The 21603-nt window shown below is 40.2% G+C and overlaps 2 protein-coding genes across 10 annotated transcripts in view; one reads left to right on the forward strand and one right to left on the reverse strand.

The window, feature by feature from the left end:
* The first annotated feature begins 238 nt into the window (after positions 1-238).
* Positions 239-6808, forward strand: slc22a6l (solute carrier family 22 member 6, like). 5 transcript variants are annotated; one of them, XM_019253117.2, is made up of 11 exons: positions 239-254; positions 3001-3509; positions 3585-3688; positions 3790-3944; positions 4071-4239; positions 4380-4503; positions 4590-4705; positions 4797-5011; positions 5091-5199; positions 5977-6180; positions 6317-6806. In XM_019253117.2, exons 2-11 carry the CDS (start codon positions 3114-3116, stop codon positions 6402-6404), a joined length of 1680 nt encoding a protein of 559 aa, XP_019108662.1. In that variant the 5' UTR covers positions 239-254; positions 3001-3113; the 3' UTR covers positions 6405-6806. The 5 variants fall into 5 exon arrangements, with proteins under 5 accessions (XP_019108662.1, XP_019108663.1, XP_010750842.1 ...); XM_019253118.2 differs by lacking the exon at positions 239-254 and adding an exon at positions 2354-2892 and having other exon boundaries at positions 3138-3509; positions 6075-6180; positions 6317-6808; XM_010752540.3 differs by lacking the exon at positions 239-254 and adding an exon at positions 2358-2892.
* Positions 6809-8586: 1778 nt separating this feature from the next.
* The window catches only part of nrg2a (neuregulin 2a), a 67944-nt gene continuing 54927 nt past the window's right edge, over positions 8587-21603 (reverse strand). For 2 of the 5 annotated variants that reach the window (XM_027273588.1, XM_027273591.1), the window contains exons 5-11: positions 21323-21399; positions 17813-17836; positions 16080-16182; positions 15653-15776; positions 15381-15508; positions 14930-15151; positions 8587-11218 (exon numbers count right to left, since the gene is read on the reverse strand). In XM_027273588.1, the coding sequence (XP_027129389.1) occupies positions 10564-11218; positions 14930-15151; positions 15381-15508; positions 15653-15776; positions 16080-16182; positions 17813-17836; positions 21323-21399 (1333 nt within the window). In that variant the 3' untranslated portion in view covers positions 8587-10563. Of the gene's footprint in view, positions 11219-14929; positions 15152-15380; positions 15509-15652; positions 15777-16079; positions 16183-17812; positions 17837-20821; positions 20881-21322; positions 21400-21603 lie in introns of all 5 variants that reach the window. The other 3 variants (XM_019253196.2, XM_027273590.1, XM_027273589.1) reach the window with 3 other exon arrangements.

The following is a 21603-nucleotide window of genomic DNA, read 5'->3' on the forward strand; positions in this document are numbered from 1 at the left end:
ATGTCCACAGAACCTCAGAAAGGTAAATAAATAACATGTCAAAGTAATTAGTTACTTGTTTGTAATAGAATGAACTAGTCATCCAGATGGCGTAACAGTGACGTCAGTGTTATATGGGTTGTAGTTGAGAAATTTTAGAGAGCACTTACTGTCTGACAAATTAAAGAAAGTCTCAGGAGAAGAGAGGAACCCATTACTGCTGACACCATCTTATTAACGCTGACTCTGCTTTCAGTCGACGGAGATCTGTCAAGGTGAAGTTAACTATCTGTGTCGATGTTGCACATTAGCATGCAATAGATCATCGATTATTCGCAAGTGAAATATGTAATCAGTTCAGCGTGGGCTTTTTTGTTGTATTTCTGTGATCACATTTGTAATCTGTGGTCAAATCAGCAGACAGGCTGCTATAGCTGAGCGTTGCATCAATATTCATTCAATCTCTAAAAACCTCAGATGAAGTACTACTTGATAACAGGTTTATATTACCTAAAGACATGAACCTATTCCACTCTGTATGTCAGTTACAGATTGTGACATCGTGTGTTTTCCCCTCTTCTGATGTAAGCTGCTAAAAAACACACAGTTAAATGGATTTTGGGAAGGATCGCAAAGGTCATCTCATCCCGTGGGGAAGTTAAATAAAGTAAATAATGGGACAATGGAGAGCGGAGTTAAGTTTTGCAATTCAAACAAAACCATAAGAGGAATCAGGTTGTCCGATAAGGATTCACAGTTCCTAGATGACAACAACACAAGACCCAGAAGAGCAGCAGAGAGGACTTTGGCACTGTCAATGACAACAGCACTCTCACAGTCAGAGGCAGTAAAGTCAGAATACCAACTGTAATCACAGCTCAGTCAGTGACTACTCCAAAACAATGAACCACAACATCACCAAGAAATGGGACTTGGCCTTCAGGACCCCCAAACAGAACATTAGTGTTAATTTAAGTCATAGTGATGAAGTGCTCTTTAGAGAGCTCTTAAATAATCCAAGCAGCAACAGAGATTATGTTAAGAAACCCCTCTTAGTTTAATCCTCATTGCTCATCCTCATTCTCCCGCTTGAACACACAGCAGTGCAAATCTTAAATTGACTACAGTGCATTGGCAATGAGATTATGAGCAGAGTAAGTGATGTGCACACTGTACATGTGCATGTATATGACATGATGTTTCATGCGACACAGCTGTGCATAGCAAGTGAAGCATATGTGAATAAAGCGTGTTAAACTAAGTGATTTCAAGTAAAGAATGGATTTGTGATGGACTCCTTATTTTTTATTTTTTTTTAATCAAAAGAAATAAAAGTGGATAACTTTTGGGTAAAACAGCTTCTTGGCACTGGGCTCTGACTTTTGGACATGAATTGTCCTGACTTTTCTTTCTTGGCTTTGCATGGAGACAAAAGGTCAAAGTGTTACGGGTGCAGTTGTGTTGCATTAACAGAACATGCGATGCAAAGTAAAAGAAAGAATAATGTGTAACTTGTGTCAGTGTATGCTTTAATTGTGCAATTGTGTTCAACAAGTTCCAAAGTACAAATATGTATCAAACAGCTTCAGATAACATAAAACAAATCTTTAATGGTTTAAATGGCACAATTCTACATTGTAAATTTTCTGAGTCTGTAAATTGTTCCTTGAAAGAACGTCCTGCAGTATTTTTGTTCCTCCATGTAGACACATTTTCTTGTTTACACCAAACAGAGGTATTGTCATCCTATCCTTATCATAAAAAAATATTTTGAATGTTAAGGGTTAAGCTCAAGTATGCCAAGAAAACGCACTTTGCCTCTTTAAAATATTCTTACTTCTTAACCCGGGGCCACGGCGTGTTGGGACCCTGGCGTGTTGGGGGAGGATTATAAAAGACTCACAGCGTCTCACAGCTGAAAAAACTGTTTCGCTTTGATGCACATGCAGCTTTATTTAGACTGACATCTCATGCTGATATTACACAAGTGCACACATTGCTTAAAACTAATCACCAGGAGACAAATCAGGCAGAAAAGTCTCAGATTTGAGCTATGTGCTCTGTAAACACGATACAATTATGAAATACAAAAATCACAAAGAAGTGCAAGGTATTGGCAGCAGTGCTGTAGATCTGTCCCGAAAACAGTCACTTATTGACTGCATTGTCTGTTTTGTAACACATGGTAACTTAGGATAGGAAAAGGTCATTCTGTTGAAGTTCTTTTGGATAGGTGAATATTTGTCAGCATCCTCTTAAATTTGTCAAACACTTACTTACTGGTTTTCCTTTCCTAATTGGCTCCTGTTGAAGTTTTGAATCCGGTAAACAAATCCCTGCTGACTTATGAGCACACTAAGGTAACCTTTATGGAAATCATTACAGAAGATGACAACAAAACTAAACAAAAGACAGATTAGTTCAGTTGACTTCAACCTCATATGCACACATATGCACTCTATTGACCTGTGCCTCATAAAAGTAACCAATAAACCAATAAGGGGCAGGGAGTTTCATTGCAAAGAGGGAAAAGAGCAAAGAGCATTACTGTATATCTTGGTGCTGGAGCTCACTTGCACTGAAACACTTCAACCAGGCATTTGTCCTGCGCAGCAAGGACTCAGCATGCTACCTCAGTATTCAGAGAAAGAGCTGCTAATACCTCAAGAGGTTACATTGCACTTCTAATAATCCAAGGTTCAGAAAAGCTAGGGTTGGAATTTGAGAGCCGATTACTCACTTTAACACACTGCAGCAACAAGACGACTTTTGCTTCTTTTTGGCTTTTTTTTTTTTTTTAAGGACTCTCTCTGGAACTCTTTGGCCAGGATTTTATTTACTTTGACGGATATCTGTGAGCTAATGTTCTTATTTTATTTTGTTTTGTGTAATGAGGGAAGACTAATTCTGCATGTAAGTCTATTAACTTTGTTTTATTAACACACTGAAATGCATAAGGCAAATTTAGTCAGTGGTTACTTCTGGTAACTCTTTTTTTTTTATATATATATATTTTCACAGATGCTAGAGTAACAGTATTTTTTGCACATCAAGGCATTTAAGGAAGCTACCAACAGCAGAATTTAGTGCCACTGATAATAAGTCACCTTGTGCAGTTCTGATAACTGAAAACTATGCCGTTTGGTGACCTCCTGGAGATGGTGGGCAGCACAGGGCGCTTCCAGGTCCTACATGTGACCCTCCTCTCCATCCCTGTCCTGATGATGGCCAGTCACAACCTGTTGCAGAACTTTGTGGCCAATGTGCCTCTTCACTACTGCAAGGCACACACAAACCTCTCTCAGTCCCAGCTGAGCCCAGAGGAAACCCTGCTGATCACAGTGCCACTAGATCAAAAAGGAAAGCCAGAGAGGTGCCAGCGTTACGTTACTCCACAATGGCACCTTCTGGTTAAGAATGGGAGTTCAGCGGAGCAGGTAGACACACATGGTTTTGATGTCGACCTGCAGGGATGCACAGACGGGTGGTCCTATGACATAACTGAGAGGAGCTCCACAATCATATCTGATGTAAGAATGCATTTTGCATCTACATGTTTGTGTGTTATCTTGTTATGTGTGTTCACATTTTTCTATTTTTGTCAGTGGGATTTGGTGTGTGACATGCGCTCTTTGAAGCAAATGGGACAAACTGTCTATATGGGAGGTGTGCTTGTGGGAGCTGTTATCTTTGGAGGTCTTTCAGACAGGTAATATTGGTTTCATCTCTACTTGTTTTATATTTTGAGTACAAATAATGTAATTGTGATTGTGACCTCACAGACCCTTTGCGAATCCACCTGCCTCCTAGATATGGTCGACGCATCCTCCTTCTCATCTCTAACATGCTGATGGCCGTGTCAGGAACATGTGTCGCTTTCTCGAACTCCTTTGCCCTCTTTTGCCTGTTCCGGTTTGGTTGTGGCATGGCTCTGTCTGGCCTGGGACTCAATACCTTCTCACTCAGTAAGATATTTAGATAGAAGACAATCACTATACCCTGTAAAAAAAAAACTTAACTGGATGTAGTCCACAGGCATGCTATGAAACTTCTATAAAATATCTCTCTTTCTGTGATTTTTTAATTCAAAGTTGTGGAGTGGATCCCCACTCGTGTCAGGACAGTGGTGGGGACATTAACAGGTTACTGTTACACATTGGGGCAGTTATTCTTGGCAGTCTTAGCCTACTTCATTCGGGACTGGAGGTGGTTAACCCTGGCTGTGTCTCTGCCCTTCTATGTCTTCTTCCTCTTCTCTTGGTGAGATGACAGTTGATGATGATGATGTTGAATATATTGAACAGCAAATCAAAGTTAGGGCTGTAACCACAATTACTGATGTTTACAATTACAGAGATTTAGTGATCAAACAGATAAACTCCTACAAATATCCCATACAGGTGGTTTCATGAATCTTCAAGATGGTTGGTCCTGAGTAATAATTCGGAAAAAGCCATCAAGAACCTTAAAAGTGTGGCCAGATTTAATGGGCGCCATGAAGAGGGAGAAAAAATTGACATTAAAGTAAGGAAATGTGATGTTTTTGTGTATCTTTGTTTATAATTATGTATGCAATCTATTTGGTTTAACAGAACCCTCTTTTTGCATAGATGCTGCAGGAGTCCATGAAGAAAGAGATGTCCGGTTCACAGGGTTCCTACTCTGTCCTGGATCTGTTCCGCACACCCACAATGAGGTCTATGACAGTCTGCCTCAGTGCTGTCTGGTAAATGTCCTGCTCTTGTTGTAGAAAAACTCAGTGACAGTTTTTAAGCACCTTCTATGAAATAACAATGACATGATGCATATTTTTTTAGGTTATCCACAAGCTTTGCCTACTATGGTCTTGCTATGGATCTGCAAAAGTTTGGAGTGGACATCTACTTAATACAAGTGATCTTTGGAGCTGTTGACATCCCTGCTAAAATTATCATGACTGTGTCTATGAGTTTTATTGGACGCCGTCCATCACAGTCTGGTGCCCTCATACTTGCCGGAATCACTATTTTGATCAACGTGCTGGTACCGTACGGTATGTAAGTGCATGCAGGGTGAATATCATATTAAAGAAAAAACAAAGTGATTTGATTGTCTGTTCCACTCCTGTGCAGAACAACAGACTGTACGTACCTGTCTGGCTGTCATGGGTAAAGGTTGTCTTGCTGCCTCCTTCAATTGCTGCTACCTTTACTCTGGAGAACTGTTCCCGACCATCATTCGGTAAGTCTGTAGGAAATAGGTAACTGTAGGTAACTTATTTTAACACACAATTTTACTGAGAAGTTTAGTTCAGTTTATTTTGGTTATTGAGGAAATGAGCACTCATCTTTATTTATGAATGACAGTTTCTGTACTGGACTTACTTTGATGATTAACTATTGTAGTATTGATTGTACTTATGCTTCAGTCATTTTTGCTGCAACTCCTGTAGAACTGCAATTTTTTCAGTTCCTTATCATTTCAATAAATACATACTTGGGGATACAGTAGCTGGAGCGTCTTTATGTTAACTTGTGGACAAATCTACATCTAAATCTAAATCTCTGGAGAAAAAAACAATGTGGTGTGTGCTTTGTTAGCTTGTAGTTCATTCAGTTGGTGTTCATTCATGTTTTATGTACAATAAGGAGAGTAGAAAAAGGTCAGAGGGCACGTGGACACATAAACATTAACAGTGTCAGTGTGAGCGTCACCATCTACCACAACACAGGGGTAAAGGATAATCCTGAACTCAGTGACACAGTTCATTACTGCTCGTTTTTCAACAGCTATGCCATGAAAACAGCTATAGTTTCTCAAAATGTGGCTTCAGCTTCTTCTTTGGATAGCAGCTCTTTTACTATAATACCTTTAAAACATAGGTTTTTTAGGATATTGACCATATTATAAAATAATAACAGTTCCACATATGCATCAATACCTTATAATCAACACCACAATCACTGCTTTCAAAGATTAGTGTTGTTATGGCTGTTTGTTGTACTTTTTCTCCCTCAGTCAGAATGGCATGGGCTGTGTTTCCATGATGGCTCGTGTAGGAGCCATGGTGGCCCCCATGGTGATTCTTACAAGAGACTCTATACCTTGGCTACCAGGTTTAATCTATGGAGGAGCTCCGATTCTCAGTGGAGTGGCCGCAATATTTCTTCCAGAGACACTTGGCTCACCTCTTCCGGACACAATACAAGATGTGGAGGACAGGTAAGCTCAAGCTCCAGGAGACAAGATGTGCTCCGTATAGCTATCCATGTTCCAAAATCAAAACATCATGCTTTAAGAGAGACACAGAGAGAGAGAGAGGAGCTGACTCATCCATACTTATCTATTTTAAACACAGGGGATCTGGGAGAAGATCCAAAATGGCACCAAAGGAAGCCATAAGCTTGCAAGACACACAGGCGGATCTCCTAAAGCCGGCTGCCTGAGGGCATCTCTATTATACTCCTGATGTTTTTGCTGACATGTTAATTAAAGTAGAGTGGGTGCTGCTTTTTCTCTGGCTTGTTTATTTGTTTGATTTCTATAAAGAGTTTATTGTGTCTTACGACTGCTGAATAAATGGAGTTCCAATGTTATTTTCCTGAACAGGTCAACAGCGAAATGAAAACAGTGAAATGAATAGCTGCAAACACTCAGACCTATGTTTATTTGCTATACAGTAGCTTTGAGGACTTAAGTCTTACTTCAGTTCTGTTTTTTTATTTTACATATCTGTATTAAAACATAATAATTCCTTTATATCAGCCTTCTTCACGTTATACTATGCTTACACTTTAAATAATATTCAACCTTGTATTTGTGAACAAAAATGTATTTTCACTAAAATCAACATCTTTTTATTTATGTCTTGTGTGTCTCTCTTTTCTTAATGTCTGCGGAACCCAGATCATCAGCATGATTTCTTGATAATGTCTCATTTAAATGATTTAAAGATGAAGTAAACAAAGTTAGATGAAGATCCTGCTGGACAAGAAATAAAAAATTTGAATTGAATCAGAGACAAAACAGCGCCACCCAATGGGAGACAAACATATAACAGCTTCTAGTTAAAAGGTCACTTTTTCACAGGCTCGTCAGTCATTTCTGTCTTGGCAGGACGCTGTGTCTCAACTAAATCTACCAATGACTAAACTTACCTCATTTTCTTGAAAAAAGAAAGCACACACAGAAAGTATTACATCGTAAACACTACTCCCATTTTCCATGAAGAACACATCTATAATACTTCATGGGTTTAATTCATAGTGAATTATAATAGTAAACAAACAAAATCTGTATTTTATTTTAGATTCTTTTGCTCTGCTGACAGCTTTGCACACTCTTCTCTCAGTCAGCTTCATGAGGTCGTCACCTGGAATGATTTTCCAACAGTCTTGAAGGGGTTCTTATACATGTTGAGCATTTGTTGCCATCTATCTCAACTGGGTTTAAGTCAGGTGATTGAAGGCCAGGCCATCTGGTGCAGCACTCCTTCACTGTCACAGAGGTAACTTTTGATCTTCCTTTCTCTGGGCAGTCCTCATCAGAGCCAGTTTCATGCATTACCACCTCTCTTCTGGTTCTGAATCTTGCTGTTGTGACACCATCTAGTGGTGTATCCATGCTAATGTGTGAGCTAAACTCAACAAGACACAACCACTGGAATATCTGTATATGATACAATTAGATTCAATGATTCAATAAAGTTTCAATGTGTAGGACAAGCTGAACTGCATTTCATGCTGCTCCCACTTTTTAAAAAATGTATTTATTAATTTGATTATAGCTCCACACAGTTGTTTATATATTTACAAATTTCAGCTCTCACGTGGGATCTGCATGTGCCTGCCATGTACAAGCTATAATAGAACTGCCATGTAAAACAGTTTTATTATAATCCATAAATCTCTAAACAGATATCATAACCAGATTTTATGTGTGTACTCGTGTAAAGATAAAGATGACTCAGAATGCAGAGCAAAGCTTTTTTTACAGAAATAACTACATCGTAAAATGATATGAATAAAGATTTATTTTCTCATATGAACAGGTGGATTCATTTTTCATTTTATTTTACAATCTATGACAGTCTCACATTTTTTTCTTCTTTTTTTTTCTAGCATATTTCAGGAATGACATGGGGAAAGGTTCTTTTTTATTGCTGAATGTTAAATGAAATACACTTTCACTGACTGGAAAATAATTGTCTGCTGCTTTTTTACCATGCACCCATCTAACCGTGACCACAAGGACATGCAGAAGAGAGGTGTTCAAACATTTCAAGCGAGGGTGGGGACAGATGGGGGGTGGGGTCATAAAATTAAACTGAAGAGACCGGCAGGACATGCCTGCCTGGTAGCATCTCGATTAGGTGAGAGGACTGGCAAAGTGAAGGGAGTATCACATTTAAACTAGAGCACTGTCTTCTTTTGCATTTTTCACACATACAAAATTAGACCCAGAGGTGAGAAACTCAATGAAATATCTGCAAGTGAGGTGTGACCAAAGACCTTTCTCTATAACAATGTGCATTACCATATAGCAGTTAGAATTGCAGATCAAACTATTTTATTATTTTTTTTCTTACCAATAATCATCGGATCATTCAGCATTCAGTTTTTTTTTTGTTTTTTTTTTTAACAAGGAGTAAAAACAAACCAACATTTGTCTCACTGAGTCACTTTTTAATGCGATTGACATTTCTTCAGTGGAGGACAGGGGGCTTATATGATTTTGTTCTCTTTTAAAATTATCATTGTTTACGGACTAAATTTGAAATGACTAGATCTGTTAACAAGATAAAGCAGTACACGGTACTATTGGAGGAGACACTATCTGGATGTTATTTGACATTACTTGAAAGTGTGCATGTAAAGTGGTGCGGTCTAAAACCAAGTGAAAACATAGTTTGTGGACACAGTCATTCAATGGACGTGATTATGTGAACAAGAAAGACTGACAACTTGATAGATGGCTGCATAATGGCTTTAAAAACTAACTCATGTAAATATGCATTTATATCATGATATTTCATTCTACACTATAGGCATCACATAGTTTTTTTTTTTTACACACAACACACTACAGTCACCTCTTAGAAAATGATGTAATCAAAGAGCAAAATAGAAAGTTTGCATATTTTTGCATTGTATGATCCTCCAAAGTTTCACAGCTATATTTCATTTATATTGTCGAGTATGTTCTGTACTGTTCTCCACTGAGCTGTTTCCGGTTGGCTTTCTTTCTCTCTGTATGGGAGTGTTCAGGGAACTGGTAGATTGTATGTTAATATTTAGGCCTTCATTATCTGAGAACCTTAGTCTTAGGTAGACCTTAAGTTGAGGAAGAAGATAAACAGGGTTTAAGGTGGTGGTGGGGCGAGGGGGATGGGGCATGTGGAAATCCTGAGACACTGTGTGGCCTTTAACACGAGCCACAAAAACAGAATGGACACAGAAGGATGATGAGGCATGGGATTAGGGACTGAGTTGAATGAAAACAGATGCAATCTTTTTGTTTTGCCATCATCACCCTTGATGGCTGGGGTCACCCTGTGCCAAGCGGCTCAGTGTTTGTTGTCTCATAACAGACTAACATTAGGGAGAACCTGCTGGGGGAATAAAAGGGACTTAATTTGGGCAGGCTGGGAAAGGGGCAGAATAGCTGTAAACACATCAAGCAATGACCTGCATAACATACAACCCTATAGCAGCCTTATATGTCCACCTTACACGGAGGGGTGGGAGGGAGGCGGGGGGATCGCTGCTCTGATAAAGCACTATTCTGTGAACCTCTGATACACTCTTCTGTCAGCTCTGCTGAGACACAAGTAGACTCACATGTTTGATGTCACCACAACAAACAATAAAATTCGTCTTACAATCACAAATACATGCAGGCAGACTGACATGCGTGTGCACACGCACGCACACACGCACTCACACACACACACACACACACACACACGCACACACACTCACATATAGAGGCATTTACACACCACACACAACCACACAGTCTTTCTTTGTCTCTCAGTAGACATTAGTCAGAGGGCAAAAGCGATCTACACTGTCGTTATCAGGCATTCTATCAGATCCCAAATCATAAACGCTACAGGCGAATCATATGAATGTAAACATACACTTTATGTTGAAGTGGTTTATATTGCGTGACATGAAAAGGGGTTATGTTCCAGTGGGGCTAAACTCCTCAAAGTATGCAACTTGGAAAAGAAAGTAAAACAGGAAACCAGAGAGGAAAGAAAAACATAAATGTGTATAAAAAATGAGGCGTCCATATAAGAAAGGCTACAAAAACCTCCACTGGCCCTCTGGCATCGGCATACAGCAAAAGGCACCACAATATTACTCTATTTTTTACGTTGTGAAAAAACTGGCACATCTTTTTATGCTGTAAATCAAAATGTACATATAAATAGAGTTTTCCCTATAAAAAAGTCTTTGCTGTTAACTAGTAGACAACTTTTGCTAAAATGAAAATAAATATTTCATTTGTTTAGAATATCTGTCAGTTATATAAAATAAAAATATTTCTTATAGATGCAGGTCTATACTATATGGATTTTTGTTGGTTCATTTTCACTCTTTAATGGGGTGTATTGTCCGGTTTGGAGCGTGAGTGTGTAAGTCTTGTATGCATGTTCCCACGCTCACTGTGCCGCCCCGATGAGTGAGAAGTCCGACTGTCCACCGGCCTGTAGATGGTGGAGGGCTCGGTATTCATGTTCTGCATACTGAGGAAGGGTGTGCTTTCACCATCCTCATCTGACTCACTATCTGTTAGGCAGCTTCGAGACCCATAGTCCCGAGATGCCTCGTATCCACGTGGGGCCACGTGGCCATTCAGTCTGGATCTTCGCCAGCGGCGGCTATCAATTCCACTGGACCCACTTCTCTTTGGTTGCTCCCGAGAGGAGAGATACTCCTGGGTGGTCTCATAGTCTTCTTCCTCAGCCAGCCGGTAGGGGCTGGAGGGTAGACTGCCCCTGCTGTCATTTAGATAGGTACGACGTTGCTGCCGGTAGGGCTCCTGGCACTGGGCATCGTGTAGGGGCACCTGGTATCGGCGCAGCAGAGGCTGGTCATCCTCTAGCGGATAGGGGTTGTGGACAGCAGGAGGGAGAGACATGGCATGGCTGGCATTGGGGGATGTGATCTGGAAGGTAGGCACCTGCGAGGGCAATGAGTAATGGAAATCCACTGGCGAGAGGCGGGCTGGTGTCGTCAGGGCTGAAACATATCTGTGGTGAGTAGAGAGTGGAGTAAATAGTTAAGTAGAGAATAGCAAAGAACAGACGTGAGAAAGAGGGGGAGTGTACAAAACGGAGTTGGAATGTTTCAAAGGTTTTCTGTTAACTGAATGAACTTTGCCTCTTAAGTGCCAACTTACTATCAAACTGTTAATGAGCGCTTACATATTTAATGGAAAGTAGTAGTTTTCCATACATAGTTTGAGCTCAGATATTCACTTGAACTGAACCGCTGTCAAGTAGTTTGTACTCCATGTATAGTGAGACTCAACTTGCGATCTTTCCAGACCATTGAAGTACTTTCACAGTAATCACAGTAATAATCTATTTTTAGAAATCCTATATTATTTTAAGTTCTTTCATACATGTAGTATTGCAGCATTTTTTCCCAAAGTTGAAATCAAAAAGTGTGTTTAGTTCCACTAATCTTACACATATATACATATACTGAAGTCTGTTATTAAAGCAATAGGAGTTGAGGAAGTGCTGTTGTACTATATATCTGCACAGCTGTGATATGGTTGTAGGCACAAAGCTGCAGAAATGAATCACAATATGCTTGTATTCTGTACAACATCACAGCCTCGAGTGTCCAATTGCTTTTATACAACAGTTTCCACAAATGCTGTCTATTAGTTAGCAGCAATCAGTGACGACAGATTATAATTTGATTCATTTATATGATGATTTTTGTTTATTTAATCATTTATTTGGCTCCGCCAACACAAATCATTCTGCAACTGCACTGGGCCTGTACATTTGTCAAGCAACACTAACACTAACACTAGTTTGTTAGCTACTTTGTGTAGGTCTACATGTTAACACAGGCCAGCTGCTTTGTATTATCTATGCAACCAGTGATCTGTTGACAGTCGCTTTGCTGGAAATATTAGTTTATCTTACAATACAGTTTATTTTTATGACTGTTGACAATGCCATATGTCAAGAGTCTGGCCTTAATCTTCTGTTTCTAGTGTAATGTGATGTGTTTTTACAGTATTTACTGTAGCACAAGTAGTACATGAATTGTTTCCCTGTAAATAAGTTTGTTTTACACTGACTTCTGTTAGTTATTGGTTTAATTAGAGGCTGTGCATTGATTACTGATGATTGTGGATGCAGTGGTAAGCAGTAAATGGTTGTCCCTTCTGTGTGTTTTTAAACTACTTAAACTAAATTATTATGACTGTTAATGTAAAGGTAACAACTGTTACATTAATGTTACACCTGTAAAGCAAAGTAATACATGTAGTTAAAAGTCCCAGTGCTGTTGTGCTTGCTTGGTCTGAACTAACGGTTGTATAATTGGCAGAGTGGTCTGTTTGCAGGGCCGAAATGTCTCTGTAATCCCAGGATGTTTACGTCATCATTGGCAAAAGCTCCCTGTGGCATCCCCCAGGGATCTATTGTGGATCCACTTCTTTTGTCAATATTCTTGGGGCAGGCTCGGCTTTCGCTTAAGCAGTTTAAGCCAAGGCAGGAGCAGCTGTTTTGGCTGCCCTTCAGTCTACATTGAAGACTGACAGTGACTAAACCCGCTTCCTCTGCACCCCTAGGCTCTGGACCAACCTAGCCAACAGCATCACCCAGCCAACAAGTCATAATTTCTGCATTGTTCATACATGTGCCATGGCTACAGTATGTGGGAACTATGGCCGAATGCTGAAGTCAATATGGAGAAAGATGCAGAATCACAAATGACTGTTGCTTGTGGATATGACTAATGCTAACTAAAAACTTCTCTCTAAAGGTAGAAAGTCAGTATTAAACTTTAATTTCAGGTACATTCTGTGTGTATTCTTGACTTACAGGGGTCTCGCACAGGGTTGTCATGATTGCAACTTTTCCATCACACCTTAACCTAGGCGTAAACGCTAGTTGTCAAATTATCAGAAGGTTATGGGTGCCATAACTCAAATATGGTTCCACAGTCATATTACAGTAGTCATAGACTACCATTCATGTCAATACACTGAGTGACTTAGAATTTACATGTCACTGATGATAAATCATTGTGGATCAGAGTGTTTGGATCATCTGTTTATTGCCTTGAGGAAACCACAGCAGGCTGAGCGAGAAATAAACCTGCCTCAGCTGATGCAGAAGCTGCCTCCATGATGGAAGAGGTGCTTCTTACCTGGGATGACTCTGAGGGGATGTTGGTTATGCAATCTGGCTCTGCATAACATCTCAGTGGCCCCTATTTACACACACTGGTATCATCGATACCTTTGTGCTCACAGACATAAAAGGCAGGACACATTTTGTCGCTGCAGCCATCAACGTGTAGGACCTTGTGTCAGTCATGTAGTCAGTTCCAGAAATAATTAAAAGCAATGTTCGGCACACATGGTAAATTGTGACTGAAGCTGTACATCTACTGATTTTCATATTCAATACCCCATGTATGTATTTTGCAGGATTAGCACACCATATCTCATCAAGAATAACTTAAATTAAAGAATTACTTAATGTGTTAACACATCTATGTCTGGTCCCCCTTTAGTAGGCCTGAATGTTATAAAGTTGACCTTTGAGGTATTTTATAATTTGTCATTTCCTGGTAAACCAAATCGTTGGTAACAATCAATGAGTTGATGCACGTAACACAAATAAATTAGTAAGTAAAGAGCACACTGCACCCTGTTTCATGGGAAAAACTTGACTCATTCAGTTGCACCCTTGCTGCACATGATGTGAGATCATTATGCACACTCATCCAGTGGATGCTTCATACCTATAACCTGTACTCATAGAAGCATACTTGGGCTTTGCACTTTCACAATCTATTATTTGTTGTTACAACCCTACGCAAGGGTTTAATTACTTGAAACGTCCCACTCGTCTGAGAATGTGACCACTTGTTTGTTAAAAAATAATCTTGGTGGCCAATGTCTAATTTGTGGCAACCACGGCTCCCTCTCAGTCCTCTCAGAGATCTTGTGAGATTTTTTCTGAATATTATAGTGTCCTATCCACTGGATCTAATGTAGTTTAACTGGACTCCTCTGACCTACTGTTCAGATTACATTGAGCTGTCATTGTACATTGTACTGAAGAAGCTTCTTGCATGAAAGGCAAAATGTCTTCATGGATCTACAAACAGTCCAGTCCTAGACTTAACCTTTTTTGAAGAAAGATGACCCGGATGACTGAGAACTTTCACAGAACACTGTACAGTACATTTTCCAATGGAGAGCCATCTGATATGCTGTTCCATCAAGAGGACATTAGAGTTAGTAGTGACTATGGAGACTATAAACTTTAAACTTCAAACCTTAAACTCCCACAGCTTTGGAATTGTTGAAAGGCATATTTCTTTGTTCTTCCAGATGCTTCTTCCTGCTCCCTGTGCTAAACTAAGCTTAAAACATCCTGGACCTATCTCTGTGACACAAAGATGAAACTTATATCTATCAAAAATGTCACAATGCTCCTTAAGTAAAAATTAAAGGGAACACTTTAGCCAATGTTACAGTAGCTGTATGACCAGAGTTCCCATTGAAATAAGCACTGTTTTTCACTCTTGCCTACCTTAGCGTATTTCATCATCATGCCTGCTGTGTGTCACTTTCCACTGAGTCTCTCAGAGTGCCCTGACTGGCCTCTCGAGGCTGAGAGAGAACCAGCAGAGAGAGGAAACTTCTCAAAATGTTCACGATAAACCCAGTGCCATATCAGCTACGCAGGCCTATTACCCACCTGTCGCTATGTGGAGAGTCGCCCAGCGAGTCAAAGGAGTCTCCATACTGTAGGCCCGGCCGATGGGGGTCAGAGTAACCACAGTGTGCAGCACGCCGGGCCCGCGCTTCCATGCACGCAGGACTGCTGCATTTACTGGTCCCCACGGATGATGACATAATTCCCGGTGAGTCCGAGAGGATGCTGTCAGAATGTTCCAGACTCCATGTCCGTTCCTCATGTCTGACAAATAAAGAAAGTGTTAACATGTACACGCCCAAGAGTGTCCCAGTGTGATTATTTCTTTCTATGCATTTTTTTTGCAGAGTACGCCTTGTGGAAAAGAAGCTTGCACCTGTTTCGATAAGAAGGGCATTTAACTCATTAACCAAATTAATCAGTCGCTTTGTGGGCGTTTCTGTATTTATATAAAGTGCTAAGTGTAAGAATGTACTGTATGGTGCATGCTGACCTGTGAGTTGATGAATGGGCTCGTGTGGAAGAGTTGTGAGATCTGGAAGAGGCATGGCTGGCAGGGAACGATCCTTCTGTTGCAGGCCGTATGACTCGTTCGGTTGCAGGGACATTCTTTGGTAAGTACTGTGTTGGGAAAAAAAAAAATGGCAGATGGGAAAATGTGAAAAAAATACAAGCTTTGATTATATAACCGTCCATAAAAGAATTTAGTGTCCATCTGTGTGTGTGTGTATACTATAAAATGTTTGCAATCTTTCAGAAACTCACATCTACCATAGGGATTTCCTCTGGGCCTGGTCCTGGGTGATTGGGTCCGTTAGGTACGTTACGATTGGGATGTTCTGGACACATGTTTTGTCGCAGATGATTGTGCATCTTCTTTCTTTGTTTCCTGTTGAGCAAATCTCGGTCATATCTCAAGACGACTTAACCAATGCACAACATTTAGTTTTTGAGTTGCTGTAACGGATGGATTAACTATTTCAGCTGGAAACATGTCTGATAATACAAACAGCAAAGACAGTAAACTTATTATTCCCGCCTATGCTACGTACATGATATATTACAGGCACTGCCATCCATACGTCAGAAGCTTGAGTATACACTAAATTGTAAATGCAGGTGGTAATAAAACTATGAAAAGAAAGGCTACATGTTCAAAAATTATGAGGGATACGTAATCAACAGGACTTACTTGGTTTTACAGTAGGCAACCACACACACGATGCCCACCACCAACAGAGCCACACAAATACCCGTGATTGTCAGGACTCTTTTCTGGTAGAGTTCCTCTGCCTCTGTCAACATCACACCCACAAATACACAGACATACCCACACACACCACATGCACACAGTGAGGGAAATAAAAGAGAGAGAGAGAGAGAGAGAGAGAGAGAGAAAATTATTGTCTTGATGGTGCAGGTTCCCATTTTTTCAATGCAGATCCACATTTCTGTCTTTATGTTTTGACTAATCCTGAGCAGTACAAAAGCTTCATCTTCCCTCCCCTGACAACTCACTACACAGTCAAACCTCTCCTCTCACATAATCACAAATACAACAGATGCTGTTGCTGCCGGTGCCGCAGTAAGGCGACGTGGGTGGGGGCAGGGGCTCAGGAATATTTAGACTGATCTATTAAGCATCTGTATTCTCTAAAAATGGAGGTAATTTCAAATTATATATACGACGGTTCATGCCTTTAATTGGTGACCAGTAGAACCTGTAACACCAATGCACGTGTGAAATACAAATGTGCAAATTTAGGCATGATCCTTTAACTTTTTTCATCTACTCAGGCATTCAGTAAACACAATGACAATCAATCTTATTTTACAATAATAATGATAATTAATAATAATAATTCATATAATCTTGAGATTAAATATCTATATATATTAAATATGAATATTTGCTTTTACAGAGAAGTGCTTTGTGTGCGGTTGAGGTAGTCTCTTTGTGTCCCCGGGACAAATTATGGACAAGAGAGGTTGTGTGATAAATAAATAATGTCATTTGTAACTCCTTCCATCTGAGGTTTATTCACAAGCAACCATTTTATATAATGTGCCAAGCCATAAATTGATAAATCATATCAGTGTTGGTGTAATGACATCCTCACGTTCTGGTACTTAAATGTACAAGTATAATTACACAATCTCTGGAAAGACGCCTCTAGCATTTATTCTGCACGCTCAACCGCTAAAGCACTTTTCTGGAAAAGGTAGCAGAGAACAAATGATAACAATGAAGGAGGATGGAAATAGCAGCAGACAGAAGAAAAACATGGCTGTAGGTTCTAAATATAGCATTGCATGCTCACATCACAGCATCTACTCCTTGAAGGATAATTCAAACCACTACGACATGTACTCTATTTCATACATCAAAGTTACACTATACTATAGATGCGGTGATGCAAGAAACATGGACAAGATCATACATAAATAAAAAGAAAAGAGATGGCATATCAAAGGAAAGACAGACACCAAAGGCATGAGACTAAAAGGAATGGATAGGCAGATAGTTGAAGATGGAGGAAAGACATCTGGTAGATGCAAACATGATATATCATGCTTGTTACAGATGGAATAGAGGAACCAAAAATCAGTCCAAAAAGTAAAAAAACAAAACAATCTGCCATGAGTGAGACGGAAACACAGTTAATATATCTACTTTTCCATTGCATACGTATGAAAGGGTGATGACATCCATGTTAATGATTTTTGCTGGTGGATCGGGTTGGATTGACTTAGGGTTTGTCATTACAAAGAGTTATGGTAGGATTGACTGAGAGATTGATCGGTTAATCGAGGGACAATATGATTTACAGGTCACACCACAGACGGAACAGGCGCAAGTCAAAAGGACGGACATCTGTTTAATAGCTATGCTAGGACTGAGAATCAAAATGGATTGTTCCATACCCATAAATTCAATCCCAAGATGCTCTGCCATTACAGAGGTTGGACAGTTGGAAGAAGAACAAAAAGAAACAAAAGACCAGATTAAGAGAGTGGCACCTTCTCACATACAGTGAAGCAAACAAAAAATAGGCATTACAGCAACTGACACAACAAACACTTGTCAGTAATTGTCAGAGTAACGTGAAGTAACACCAAAGCATGCAACACACACCACACAGAACTACATGACTACACAGCTACAGGTTTAAAACTAGATTTTTTTATCACAAGTTTTGACTCCTGTGTGACTACCTACTACAGTATGAGTCTCAACACAGTCCAATGACACTGTTGCTTTCAGAGGAAGCACTTCAGTTCTAGATTTATGGGACATATTAGGCACATAGCCAATCTCATTACAGCTGCATGGGGAAAATATGCGTCATCTGCTGAGATTACCTGTGCTTTCAATGTTTCTGTTTACAAAAATCGCTACGCTGTTAGTTCTGAAACACACCCATCACATGAACAGGCAAGTTAAAAGGAGTGTATCTGTTCAGTATCGAAATAGTCACACTGAATAAGAAGAATTATAGTTGAACTATATATTATATGGCAGAGTGAGGCCATAGGGAGGCTGCACCAACCAGCTGAGTCCATATCTCTGGCAGCTCATTTGCTTTTCTTGGGTTGAAGCAAGTCCCAGCTGTTCTTATGACAACATGCTCTTGTTAAGCCAAACCCTTATGGCTGAGGAGCAGAAGCCATCCTCCTTCTTTTTGGTATCTCCTGGGGATGGGAGGCGCACACCAGGAGGTGGGTCTTTAACTATGGAATGGATGTGTGTGCGTGCGCATGTGTCTGCTCTTTGAGTTATGTTGTATGTTTGATTTATTCTCCTTAATTGAAAGTAGAAAATGTGAAATATGTGAGCGGTCTTAAAAAGCTCACTACATCTATCATGTCTAAATATGGCTTTCATAAACTTGATTTCTACTGTGGATTTGAACCAAGACGTTCATAGCCATATATAGAAAAATGATTTTGCAAGTTAGAGGTAACTTTAGAGATAAAATATAAAAGTCTCCATGCAACTTCTTCCCATGTTAGTGCCACCATGAGCAGAGATTTTCCATTCTGCGTGGCGTGCACATTAACAGGTATGAATGTGTCTGTGCACTGCTTTCATCAAATCTGATGAGCTTGCCGTCTTCTTTTAAGCCTACAGGTAATTGATTTGAGCGTACAAGCACGTAATACAAGTAAACTAAGTCTGGTCCGTGCTCATGTGGCTGGATGAGAACTGGAAATAAATGCTGTCCTTGATGCAGTCGCACAGCTGCACCGAAGTTACAGAATGCAGGAAAAGTGGCTGAGTGTAGGAAAAAAGCACTCCCACACACCACTCTCTGCTCTGCAAAAAAACTTTAGCACAGTGCATTACAACTTAATGTGAGATGAAATTACTTGTAGTTAAGAAGGGGGTTTTCACATTGTACTCTGAGCCAACATGCAACAAACAGCTCTATGAGCTAGACTAAAGGGACGTGGCTCTGGAGGCAGCAGCAATTGCAGTTAGTTGTTTGCTTGCTGTACTGTTACATTGAATTCCAGCCACACAGGCTTGCAAAGACATGAAGCTGACAATTATGATAACAGAAGATTCTTTGCTATTATATGACATGAATAACAAGCTTTGTATTGAATTCTATGTCATTATGATACATCTCTTCCCTTCCCCGTGTGTGTTATCCTCACAAAACCGAGCTGAAGCTACACAAAATCTCATGTTTCAGTGGATGTCAGATCACTCCAGATAATTGACATGTAATAAACCAACAGGTGATACTGAAATGCAAAACAATGTAGGTTAAAGATGATAATCTGATTCCGGACTATGCTTTTTCAAAAAGAAATCCTCACGGGGAAAAACATCTATCAAGCCGGAGTTCTCCATCAGCTTTCATTTAATCTCGGTGTAATTCCGCAGTTGACGGATGTGTTTGCTGATGTTGCCGTGTGAGGCAATGCAGAGACTTTTTACCCCAGGCTGCTGAAGCTGTTTGACACAGCACACTCTAGTACAGCACATGAACTCTATGCTGAGGACATCTGCTGTGAGAGCACCATTTTGCTGCTACGTCTAAAGCAACGTGTGCTAGCAGCAAATGCTATTTGCCTAAAGTTGGTCTTGACATTTTCGGGGTGGCTACTCTCGAGTGTCTGTTACTGAGGTCTTGAACAAGTCCTCAGCTGTTTTCAAAGCTTGGCATGTGCTCCACACCAACATTCATATATGTGCTGTGAATGACAGGAAATAATTTACATTTTTGCTAAGTGGAATTTTGTCTTGTTGGTTCATGTATGGCCTACGATAGGAGAAATCCTATCCTATCATGTCTGATTCGTCTGGAATACATAATGAGAATAAGAACATGAGAGACTAAAGTTTGAGCTTCAGCTGATCTGATCCCTTCTGGTGACGTCCCTCAAAAAACATTTTCTTTTATCAGATGAGTCAGTGCACCACACATTCAGTCATTTGTCATGCCTATTATTTAATGCTAATCGTTCAGGCTTTCCATCCATCAGCTCTGATAGAATCATACATGCTTGTGTTTACAGCTGATTGCACCATTAGTAAGTCAGCTAAAGGTAAGGGTTTTAGTAACTGTTTTGCCATTAGACTCTGTTGTGACATGCAGCTGGCTTTTACGCAAATCACCATCCACAAAGCATCTGAAATGAACCACCTACTTGTTATCAAACTTATTATCAAGTTGTATTCTCAAAGTGCACATGCAATACACTGCCAGTTAATGGCCACGCAATATCACATGCAGACCAAGCACAATAACAGACTCTACTATCTACTATCTAACTATGCCAGCTTGTGAATTAATCATCAGAGGGGGCACAGACACAACTATTAGACAATTACAGCAGATTAATGCAATATCTCTACACTCAGCATGCACACATGACACAAGGACAGTCTTGACAGAGTGACAGAAGAGGAAATTGACATACGGTAGAAACTGGCCATAACGTAGGTTTGACAGCGATCACCAGTAAAGTCATTTGGACACCTAATGGGAAGAAACAAAGCCACAAAAAGAGAGGGAGGAGGAGGAGGAGGGTGGTGGATGAGTGAGAAAGAGAAAGAAAACAGAACGAGAGTGAGAGGGCAAGGGTGGAGTAGAAAAAGGAGAGTATGCATCAGAAAAAAGTCAAGAGAGAAAGAGAGAGAGAGGGAGAGAGAGGGGGGAGGGAGGGAGGGAGGCAGAGAGACACAGAATTAGAACAACAGCACAACTACAGACAGCAGAAGCAGAGTGTTCCCATGGATGACACCATCGTGTAGATGGTGTAGTGCACAGCTCATTGCGTGTTGACCTGAGAAGGAGAAAGAGGAGGAGAAAGGGGAAGAGAACTCGAGGTGGGGGGGGGTAGAGGGCAGCAGGAGCCAACAGAGGTAATCCAGTGCCAACTGTGTCTCTGTTCTCAGCTGCTCATATTAAGTGAACATACTTTTAAAAGGATTGGGCATGTACAACCGCAGTGGCTCAGTCTGTAAGCATCGAGGCCCGAAGTATCCATCCGGACATCTGGGAAGGAGCAGACAAGTGTTATGAAAAGGAAACACACATTAAGTGAGGTGCACAGTAAATATTACTGTGACCTTTAACAATATGTTGTCACAGTGGAGCCATATGGATAAAGCCAAAAAAAAAAAAAACAGGAGACCTTGTCGCTTCCAAAGGTGAGCCATGTGTTAATGTGTTCATTGACACACCAAACACACAAAAAAC

Source organism: Larimichthys crocea, chromosome XXII, assembly GCF_000972845.2.
Source record: "Larimichthys crocea isolate SSNF chromosome XXII, L_crocea_2.0, whole genome shotgun sequence".
NCBI lineage: Eukaryota > Metazoa > Chordata > Actinopteri > Sciaenidae > Larimichthys > Larimichthys crocea.